The sequence below is a fragment of the Sinocyclocheilus anshuiensis genome, unplaced genomic scaffold, assembly GCF_001515605.1.
Source record: "Sinocyclocheilus anshuiensis isolate Anshui unplaced genomic scaffold, SAMN03320099.WGS_v1.1 scaffold154, whole genome shotgun sequence".
NCBI lineage: Eukaryota > Metazoa > Chordata > Actinopteri > Cypriniformes > Cyprinidae > Sinocyclocheilus > Sinocyclocheilus anshuiensis.
The window spans coordinates 2863322-2874927 of NW_015546101.1; the positions used below are offsets into that span (position 1 = coordinate 2863322).

Genomic DNA, 11606 nt, shown 5'->3' on the forward strand with positions numbered 1-11606 from the left:
TCCCCCCCCCCCCCCCAGAAAAAAATCATGTATTCGCCAATGTAATTTTAACTCTGTAGATTTTCTTTCTTCTGTAGAACATAAAATATGTTTTTTTTGTCCATACAAGGGAAGTCAATGATCACATCTTTAAAAAATATCTTATTCTGTCATCATTCACTTATGAGGTAAAATATATCTTTAGGGGGAATAGTTTAGGGGATGAAGGGGCACAGAAAAAGACCCAAGAAGTGCTGCTTACCACTTCTGTCCCCCAGCCATGTGTTGTTGGACAGTGTAGCCAAACTGTGTCTGCCTGGGGCCCTTTATGATCCGATGATTTCTGGTGTCAATGTTGAAACAGTCATGGAACCCTGTAAACAGACAAACAATTCAAATATGAACCATTCACAGCATGCTTGGACTTATGACTACATTTACTGGCAATAGATTCTATGAGCTAAAGGAGCTCCAGCAATGACCCAAAACTAAGCTAAATTTAATTGTGGCTAAACTGAGTTTCTGCCAGCAAAAAGAGTCCTAAACATTAGGATCCTTTCATGAACTACACTACTACACAACTCACAGACAAATAGAAAGCAAATGACAGATTGTTTTTTTTTTGTTTGTTTTTGCAATGTTTTGCACTTTAAAGGGGTCATATGATGCTTTTTTAAAGATCATTATTTTGTGTATTTGGTGTAACAGAATATGTTGACATGCTTTAATGTTCAAAAAACACATTATTTTTCAAATACTGTACATTATTGTAGGTCCTCTATGCCCCACCTCTCTCAAACGCTTCGTTTTCTACAAAGTCCCTCCTTCCGACAAGCGCAGTCTGCTCTGATTGGCCAGCTGACCCAGTGCATTGTGATTGGCCGAACACCGCAAGCACTCGTCGGAAATGTAACGCCCCTTACCATAATCGCGAGCGTCAGCTTTCAAAATAAATGTAAAGACAGAGCCCGAAAGGGGAACAGAGTCGCATGACAGACACAGTGATGAAGCTGGTATGTGTTTGCATTACACAAGCCACGGTTAAGACAGCTGACTCCACTGTGATGTGACCCTGTCTCTCTCTCTTTCTCTCTCTCTCTCACACTCTCTCTCTCTCTCACACACACATTGCTCAACATTGCTCAAAAACGTTGCCCCGTGTATCATCACCTTTATTCTCATCACACCCATTCAAACTTTTGAACAGTAGTATATGTATCATACTGTAAAAACAAAGCTGTTTGTCACCTGCCTCTTGCTTTGTTGAAGAGTCAAATCTCTTTCCTGAAAAAAAGAGAGATCAAGCATTGAATGAACTGCTTGAACTAACAAACTCATATAATTACGTATAAACTCAAAAAGTTACTTGTATGAAACCATATAATTCACTTATATCATGGCAACACACTGTTGCACTAATTGCAAAACTGTCCAGACACCCAGAACCTTTTGATCTTATTGTGAAACATTCTCACAGAAGTCTTCATTTATGAATAGTCAACAAAATTAGAACCTTGCATGCATGAATCTAAAAATAGATCAGTCAGCTGACCAGTGAAGAAGAAAAGCTGAATAATACCTGTGATCATGCTGGATAATGTTACCTTTTTCTAAGTTATTCCCCCTCCCCTCCCTAAATTCTCCCCCACAGTCATTGATCACTTTTTCCAAAGGGCTTAAATACACATCTAAGGCATCCAGTCCGTTACTGAAACCAAACTGTCCCAGACACCAACTGAGAACAGCTTTATCCTTAAAAAAAAGAAGAAGAAGAGAAAAAAAAAACCTAAGGGTAAAAAGAATGAGAAAAAAGGGGAGTAGAAAGGTTCTAGTTTCCATTTAAAAGCCCTAACGTGGCAGACCCTTTAATATTCTCTGTAATATCAGCTGGACATAGAGTGGGTTTCCTGTGTGTGGATTCTTTTGCCCAGATAAATAAACCTCAGTACAGTGGCTGCAAGCGCTGTGCTCTGTGTCCAGGCCAGGCCTGCTCTGCTTTTGGACCACAATCAAGCTACAGGAGCCACACCACAGTCATACTGACAGAGAAGCACCAGTCTATGAGAATGTCCATGCATCACCAAGACCAAAAATTTGCCAGAGCTTGACAGAACCATGGTATACTGGTCATGCATTTGCTCAGGATTTTTGAAGAGCTGTTCACAGGGTTGCAGGTTTGAACATGGCCCTATTTCTCTCCATTGCCTTGTCATTAAAACACTTACTGAAGTGGAAATGTATCAATATCTTGTAATGAAAATGTTGATGTTAAGAGCAAGTACACATAACATCATCTTCTAGTAAATTACTATTTTAGTAAAGCTACATGCTTGATACTATTACCAACATGTCTTGAAGTGTTTGAACTGTGAAAACTATATACTGTATATATATATCAAAAAGGATGTATAACTTGACAATGGCACAAAATTCAAGACAAAATTCCAGCTAGAACAACCTGCAGCTGCAATATATTACAACAGACCTCTTAAAAACACTCCATGCCACATGCTCGAACTCTGAAATCGTGATCAGGTTAACCTGGGTCATGATCAAAATCAAAACACATTTGAGCTAGTGCTAGACCATATCTAGGGCATATTACCACAAACCATCCATCAAAATCTAATTCATAATCAAAAGCCACATCAATGCCACCAAAGAAAACTACCAATACTAATTCATTACCAAGGCCTTAGTCAGACATGCAGCTGTGTACAAGCCCACATGTGACAAACATCACGCTCTAAACATCTGCTAACCCCTCAGTCATCTCTCCCCTCCTTCACAAATATTTACGTGAGGAACTGCCCTGATGCTAATGAGCCTCACTGATGCCCATTGGCGAGGATTATGGGCCAGCAGATTGACTATTAATAAACTCCACATGCCAGAAATGCATCTCTCAAAGCATTGCTTTGAAATGCACTTCTGCTTAAGATCTCATGGGCTTTATGCTTTTTCTGTATGTGCTGCACCTCGGACTGAAATACATTCTGTTACACTCACAAATCAAGAGTAAAATGACCACATATTGTTCATTTCTTGCTGACTTTACAACTGTGAGCTCTGTGGTCTGGAAAGCTCATTGAAGGGTTGCTGAGAGATGGCTAGCAGGAGATGAGCCTGGTGGCCTACGGCTGGGTTTGTGGCCAAAGTAAACTATCCGTGAGGCACGTGGCATCGGCAGACTGATATACACCACAGTCAGGCATTACTCACTAGCTCTGGAGTTCCTCACCTACAAAAAAATAACCTTATTCTATAATTATTATTTCCAAAGTAGTATTCCAGGTAGAAGCATCTGAGATCACAATATGTTTTATCTTTAATCGCAATGTAAATTAGCTGCTGCTAAGAGCGAGGGCCAGATTAAATAACAGTTTGTGCCTTCAAAACTTCAAAATGTCACTTAAATCAATGTGTTAATTGAGATTTCTTTGTAATTAATTGTGCAAATTGCTATCAGTTTCTAAGTGGAAAATGTTTCTAAACCATTTTATGGTTTATGGAAAATGTTTCTAAACCAATCCCATGGCACTTCTCGTAAAGAGTAGGGGTGTAACCCCGGTGTCCTGGCCAAATTGCCCCCCTGGCCCTTGTCAATCATGGCCTCCTAATAATCCCCATCCACTTGATTGGCTCTATGACTTTCTCTCCTCTCCACCTGTAGCTGGTGTGTGGTGAGCGCACTGGCGCTGCTGTCCTGTGGCTGCCGTCGCATCATCCAAGTGGATGCTGCACACTGGTGGTGGTTGAGGAGAGACCCCCCATCATGATTGTAAAGCGCTTTGGGTGTACAACAATACACAGTAAAGCGCTATATAAATGCATCATTCATTCATTCATTTTTTTTTGGTGTTGTTTGTTACACCAAGAAATTGGACCAGTACTTAACTGACAATTTCACCTACCGTTTGCATCGCGGTTATCTCTATTACCAAAGTAAAAGTCATATTTAACCTGAGATGTGAATGTAAGCTTGTAGTTTGAATCGAATGTAGTGATAAATATTTCTACTGAGATCTCCTTTCCTTGCGAACTGCACACTCTCTTACACATTAGACAATCATTAATACTATAGTTCCATCAGCAATTATGTATTCAGTTCCTCCTCTTTTAGCTCTTTTTTTTTTTAAATCAAATTATAATACATATTCTCATTTGTCACTTTCTTCATTTTGCAGATGGACAGACCTAAACCATGACAGGAATGGACAGAAATGCAACTTTGATTTAAATTTTCTTAGGAACCCTTGAACCATGACAGCACTGAACTGCAAAAATCCTTGAATTTGCTGTCAAGAGTGTCATTTCATAAGTGAACTTTAATCTGACTGCTAACCAGATCTTTCCCAGACACAGGAAACTATGAACTCCCAATATATTCCTGATAACATTTTTCATTTCAAAGTATGCAAGTGCTAGGATGGAAATTGAAGCAAGGGTAAACTCCAACCATTCCACAGTCAATCTAGCATCCCCATCTAAAAAGGAAGGTCAGTTTAACAGAGCCTGATATTGGAAAGCAGACGTGGGAGATGCACAGCACTGGGATACAATCCCATGCACGCAAATCACATCCCTGGCAACTAGACTCTCATCAAGTTGCAAAGTATTTTGTAGTTTCAATGGAGCGTTTACTTGCCACTTTGCCTCTCTTAAATAATTTTAATTGAAAACAGGCAACACACATACAAACTCACCTGGCATCACGCTCCAGAGAATCCAGAGTAGGTTGGTCCAGTAGAACTCCATGTGCGTGTGCGAGAGGGAGATGTGAGAGAGTGTGCGTTAGTATATGTGTGTGTTTGCGCGTGCGTAAGGGTGGAATATCCTGACAGTGCGCTCTCCTGTACACCCAGCTTTGATTGACTCTACTGCTCCCAAAAACACTCTATTTGAGGCAAGGAGGAGGGGACTGTGGCCAAGCTAAAAGGAGGTGCTCATTCAGCCAACAGACAGATCTTCTCTCTTTTTCTTTCTCTCTCACTTCCTCCCTCCCTATCTTTGTCTCTTCATCTGTCTATCTATCTATCTATACTTGATTTGGGTCACTCAGTTATGAGCTCATACATTGCTCCTGAAAATGCTTTTTGTGATGAATCTGGACATTCAGATTTTTGGGATCACTGTACATCACCTTTATGGCAAAAACTGATCTTCTTTAATCTTCTAATTTGCTTAACATTTAGTTTAAACTGCATACGTTTAGATAGATGCCCTCCATCGTGATTGATGCAGAGATTTGTGGTTAACATAGCTGCACGTTACCATATAAAGCCCACTCATTCAGCCAACAGACAGATCTTCTCTCTTTTTCTTTCTCTCTCACTTCCTCCCTCCCTATCTTTGTCTCTTCATCTGTCTATCTATCTATCTATACTTGATTTGGGTCACTCAGTTATGAGCTCATACATTGCTCCTGAAAATGCTTTTTGTGATGAATCTGGACATTCAGATTTTTGGGATCACTGTACATCACCTTTATGGCAAAAACTGATCTTCTTTAATCTTCTAATTTGCTTAACATTTAGTTTAAACTGCATACGTTTAGATAGATGCCCTCCATCGTGATTGATGCAGAGATTTGTGGTTAACATAGCTGCACGTTACCATATAAAGCCCACTGACAAACTCTCAGCAGAACCTTAAAACACCATCCAAACCACACGACCCAAGCATATAATTTCAGATTATATCATAACTAATACTGACGATCTGGCTGCTCTAATAGTGAAATATGGCGCACCTCCATTTCAACTTGACCTTGAAAACAGCAAAACCACAGTTAGTTTTGACCTAAGTTTTGGTCAAAATGAACATGCAGTGTAAATGTAATCTTGTACACCAGTAAACTACCAAACACATATCCTGTTTATAAAATTCATGAGACAATGGCAAGTATCCTACGAGCATGTATCGATCTCAAAATTCATCTGAATTCACTGTTTTATTATGTATTATTAATAATAATACTATTATCAGGCCTGTTGCAAATACATGTATCTTGTTTAATTAATTGGTTCATGATGTCGATTAATAAATACTTTTTTTCCTGAGTATAAGATTTTTTTAGGTTATGTCTCTAGTCTGAAGACCAAAGAGATTACATGTGATGAACTTGAGCTGATTTTACTTTAAACATAAGTGACCAACGAAATGGGTGCTGCTTTCATAAAGAGTACTTAAAACGCCATCTTTCCTTTCATCAGATGTTTCTATCAAAGCCAAGCATTATAATTTGCAATATAATTCTCCCTCTTAGCAAATGAGGCAGCTGGGAATTATGTTCTTTCAAATTCTGCAGAGGAATGCATAGTCAAACCAGTGAGCTTGGTAGTTACTCCAACAGACAGATGCTGACGCATAGGAAGAGAAAGAGTGGGACGGAGAGATTTTTAGGATTTTTATTCAAACACAGTAAGAAAATATATAGATATAGTGAGTACACTTAAACTCTGTTCTGAGTGTGAATACATCAACTGATTCAGCAGCAGACCAGATGAACACAGCAATGTATTTACACTTATTATGGGCATCTTTGTCTGATGGCCTGTATATGAAGACATCAAATACACATCTTTTTTTTTTATAATTCATTATTTCAATCAGCATTAAGAATATGAATCCCTATATTTGATCCAGTGTATTTTTTCCATCAATTCTGAAGAAGAAAATTCTGTTTAAAACTGGACTAACATAAATTAATCATACGAGGGAGGAAAATAACTTAAAAATAAATTAGAGTATAATTAAGTCTAAAAAAAGGATCTCCTATCCCTACTGTCTAAGGGCCATATCAATGAAAATATAGCTAATTAAAACTTCTCATCAAAACAGATAAGGAATATTATCTGCAAACGTCTTGCAAACTTCTGCCCTCTGTTTAGAGGACTTCCGTCCTCTACTAAGACAAGCAGATTGAGGAATAAAAATGTGGGTAAATGGATAGACGGATAGAGAAGAGGCTATTTGGTTACATAACACAACATGAGGCAGCTTTTACCAGTATTGTGAGGTTGTAGCTTATAGCTCAAGAATCCCCGCTGTCAGTTTGCAAAATGTCAACAGTCCAAACAAATGATAAATTGAAGAGGAACCTGCAATTAAAAATAAAGTCTAGTTCTTTCTCTTAAAAAAGGATAGGGGCCTGAGAGGGAACTGGGTTGCTTCACTCACTGTTTCCACATGAAAGAAAATGCTTTTGTTCATGATGTTGAGCTACTGACCAAAATTGCCATGCCAATATTTAAAGTCAGAGAAGAATTCAATAAAGAGAGAAAAAGAGGGACTAACATAAAGCATGGACTGGAGAAACACATTTTCGAGAAGTAGTTTTTTACTGGAAATACCAGTAACCTTTATTTATTCCACCAACATGTGGGGGTCCCGAGCCCCTTGTTGAGGAGAGGTTGGAAATGAATACATATCCTCTGCAGGAGCAACACTTACCTCATGACCACAAACCTTCTACCAGCAGTAGCAACTGCAAACAATTATCCCAATAACCTCCACATTACCTGCTGCATGATCTATGACTGACCATTTAGAAAAACACAAGCCAAAACATAAAGCCAGTATAACACTCAGTGTTGACCTTCATTAGAGTTAAAGCTTACAATGACAATGTCATTGCTATATCGGGCCTTCCACATCTCCATCATGGTTGCAAATGATAGAGAAATAATGCACTTATAATTGCACTTTTGCACTTATAATTGCACACTTACACAGCTTATAAAGCTTATAATTGCACTCTTGTGCGAATTAATTTTGCAATCTGAAATAGTAACAATAACAATAATAATAATAGTAATACTTTTCAGAAACTGCTCTAATCTCAAAGAGATTTTTAAGGAAACTTAGTTTACTACAAGTTTAAATATAGATAGACAGATAGATTGATTCTTTTTCTATCAATAAATAATTTTTTTGTCATATATTTTGGCAATCGCATTTTCCTTTACTTTTAGCCTGATTGTGTTCCCTTAAAGGGGTCATATGATGTTGCTAAAAAGAACATTATTTTGTGTATTTGGTGTAATGAAATGTGTTTATGCGGTTTAAGGTTAAAAAAACACATTATTTTCCACATACTGTACATTATTGTTTCTCCTCTATGCCCCGCCTTTCTGAAACGCGTCGATTTTTACAAAGCTCATCTGAAAAGCGAGGTGTGCTTTGATTGGTCAGCTATCCAGTGCGTTTTGATTGGCCGAATACCTCAAGTGTGTGACGGAAATGTTATGCCCCTTACCATACTGTGATGCCCTGTCAGGGGAAAATAGTGCTTATATTTTTCAATATACTGCAATGTATGCATTCACCATGTATGGCTATATATATTGATACATATAAAAATATTTAGAAATGAAAATAAAAATAGCATTACATGTAATATTAATAAAGTTTTATCCTTTATTGTGCACATATATTGCACATGTTCCCATATATCTTATATATATAATCTTAAAATTAAGTGTTGTTTCATGTGTTTTGCTCAATATACCATTAAATCATTTAACATGTTGATCATTCATAAACAGGTGCATCTCAATAAATTAGAATGTCGTGGAAAAGTTCATTTATTTCAGTAATTCAACTTCTTTGCATAAGGGTTGGCAAGGATATATAGCAAGGTCAGTGACAACCCTGCTGTGGTCAAACCCTAGAAGTCACCACAGTGTCAAGTGCCAGTCAGATCAAACCAGATCTGGATTCTTTGGCTGTTTCTATATGATGTTGCTCAAAACATGGTAACCACAGTCAATAATGCTGAACTGTGGTAATCTGAATGTCAAACTCCTGCTTTGTTTTGTTGACATTTCTTCCCACTTCCAAAATTTAAAATAGAAACTGTCTGAGATCAGATGATGGTTGACGTATACAACCCCAAGCTGAAAATGTAAACTTTTCACGATTCTGGCAAATAGCTTTTGTACATTATATAACATTTTATATAACATGAATTCTCCTTCATTAAAAAAGTACACATCACATTAATCTATACGACATGACTCTCTAAGCCCCAACATAAATGTGTTCACGAATCATATGAAATCATCCTAGGAATCAGAGATTTTGTGGTTAGGCCATGGAAGCATGAGTCAACCAATCAGACATGCAGAGTGTGATGTGTTTGGCCATTTGACTGACAGGCAACATTCAACTGGAGGAATTCAGTGGTTTGGGCAAAGACGCCAGTGTCCTCGCACTCACTCGCAAGCTGTGATGAAAGCTTTGCTTTCCCAATGTACAATATTTTATCAAGAGCTTAACTTGTGTAATCTCGGTATGCTAAAACCCGAATCAACACTCTCGCTGTGTTGAAATCCAGTGGTTTGGACTGTAAATCGTGATCTCATAGTTATTTGCATTCCAACTGCTCTCTCCCTGAGATCTGCCATGAAAGGGCTATTTTTGCTGGTTATGCTGTTCAGTTCAAAGATAAACTATGACAGAACTACACAAATAAACAGGCAAATAATATTGTTGAAAAACAATGTCCGATTTTCATTGCTTCTCATAGTGTCAGAGTTCCTTTAAGGACGTAGCAGTCAAGGTCAGGTTTGATGGTTGATTTGTGCCTTTGTTCTTGAATGAGTTTACACTGAGCAGAAACACATTCGCTAAACTTTGATTTGTTGGTCTGGAAACCATAGGCACAAAAAATGACGTCCACAGACAATCATCCCAGTTCTGTGCTACTGTTCCATTAACAGTGGTGCTGAACTGGACGTCATCCACACTGAAGTCAAAAATTGTAGCTTAGACACTATGATGTGCGAGAGATTGAATTGCACCTGCAGGATTAAGAGTGAACAATTTAGAGTTTTTTATATATACTGTATATTTATATTTCTGTTATGACAACTCTCGGAGGGATTGGCAAGGTAATGTACATGACAATGTTAATGTATCTGGTCTTGGCGGAATAGATCTGCTATGCCAACATGGAGATCTGTTCTACTCTTGGAGCACTAAATTTTCAAAAGTGTCATAAAATCTCGATTTTCTGATGGAACGTCTCCATATTTCTAGTGCCATGTGCCAAGACCCTTTAACTCTCTCAGTCCTCAGTGGTTTTATTATTGCACATGATGTGGTTATTCACATATGAATACTGCTGAGAGAATGGAGAGCCTGTAAGCAAGGCAAAAGTGTACCAATAATGCTCATATAATGTGAAAAATGGCAAAGGCCTTTAATATAAATAATATATATACTGAAAGCAAATGGTCTAGCCTGAGTAGTGAGTCATTCTTACTTTTCCAGATATTTGGCATCTGAGCTGACTGGCGTTCAGAGCCAGTAGCAACACTGGGAGATGTGGAAACTGAAACCGCGCACCACAGCAGAAATAGCCACATGATTTGCACCACATAACACACACATGCACACGCACAAAGTACTAAAACATGCAAACAAATGCATAGACATGAAGACACAACCAGAAACCGACCAGGGGCAACACAGCTCCGTTTAACCCTGCAATTTATAACCGCACCACCTAATAAATTATATACACAGGTAAACTCAGGGTTTACATTAAACCACTGGACTAACGAAATCCCTGACACTATAAATTCACAATTCCTCACTGTCATCTACAGCAAAACAAGGAATTTGTGGGCAGAAACTGTCCTTCGTAAACTTTAAGCTGCAAAAGTAATGACTTCTGAGCCTTAGCTTTGGCCTTGGTTTGTTCTCGCTTGAGTCAGCCCTTCAGTGGCTGCTCGAACACAGGCAGTTGTTTCAGCATCGACCAATTAGCTCATAATGTGGTCTAAAATCACCCAATGTCTTGTGCGTGCCTGCTAAAGGGAAATGCTCCTGTTTCATAGAGCTTCCGCATCATTTCATATGAAACAGAATGGAAAAATGTAAAAGAGGGGGAAAATCATATCTTTCTTTTCTCCTGCATCACCATGGAAAACCCAAAGCTCCGTCATTTCCAGCATGTAATTATTAGGTTTGAGGAGCCTTATACGTAATTATTTATTTCAGGGTTGACCGCTTAAACGCCAAACTGAGCCCCTGTGAGCAGGCCCTGTAAATGCATCCCATATGATGACATATTAGCAGGAGAACGCATAATACTTCTTGTGGCTGAGAAGATTTTTGCAGTAATAACGCAGTCATTTCTTTCTTGCATAAATTTTTTTGTTGTCCTCTTATTTCCTAGAAATACAGTCATTTAAAAACATTTCACTCAGTAGTAAGTAGAAACATTGAGACCCAGTGCTCTAGCCAGTGCTGTAACATTAAAGGAATCTATGAAATGAAAACGTCTCGGTTACGTATGTAACCCTCGTTCCCTGAAGGAGGGAACGGAGACGGCACGTCGGTGACCGACGAATTGGGATCTCACTTAGAGAGCTACTTCCAGCGTAAAACTAAATGAGCCAATGCACATTGGCATGCAATTATTGCATCCAGCTGCTGCTGATCACAGCGTGAGTATAAGTAAGCAGCCAGTGCAGCGCATATTCAGGTTTTCGCTGAGGAACCGAGCCGGTGACCCGACCGCTCAGCGGTGGTACAGCATCCATGGCGACGGGACGTGACGTCTCCGTTCCCTCCTTCAGGGAACGAGGGTTACATACGTAACCGAGACGTTCCCT

At 38.8% G+C, this 11606-nt stretch overlaps 1 protein-coding gene across 1 annotated transcript in view; it reads right to left on the reverse strand.

The window, feature by feature from the left end:
• The window catches only part of LOC107700475 (integrin alpha-11-like), a 49576-nt gene extending 44747 nt beyond the window's left edge, over positions 1-4829 (reverse strand). Inside the window, exons 1-2 of the mRNA XM_016502136.1 lie at positions 4686-4829; positions 242-353 (exon numbers count right to left, since the gene is read on the reverse strand). Coding sequence (XP_016357622.1) covers positions 242-353; positions 4686-4737 — 164 coding nt within the window. The 5' untranslated portion in view covers positions 4738-4829. The remainder of the gene's footprint in view (positions 1-241; positions 354-4685) is intronic.
• Between the last annotated feature and the right edge of the window lie 6777 nt (positions 4830-11606).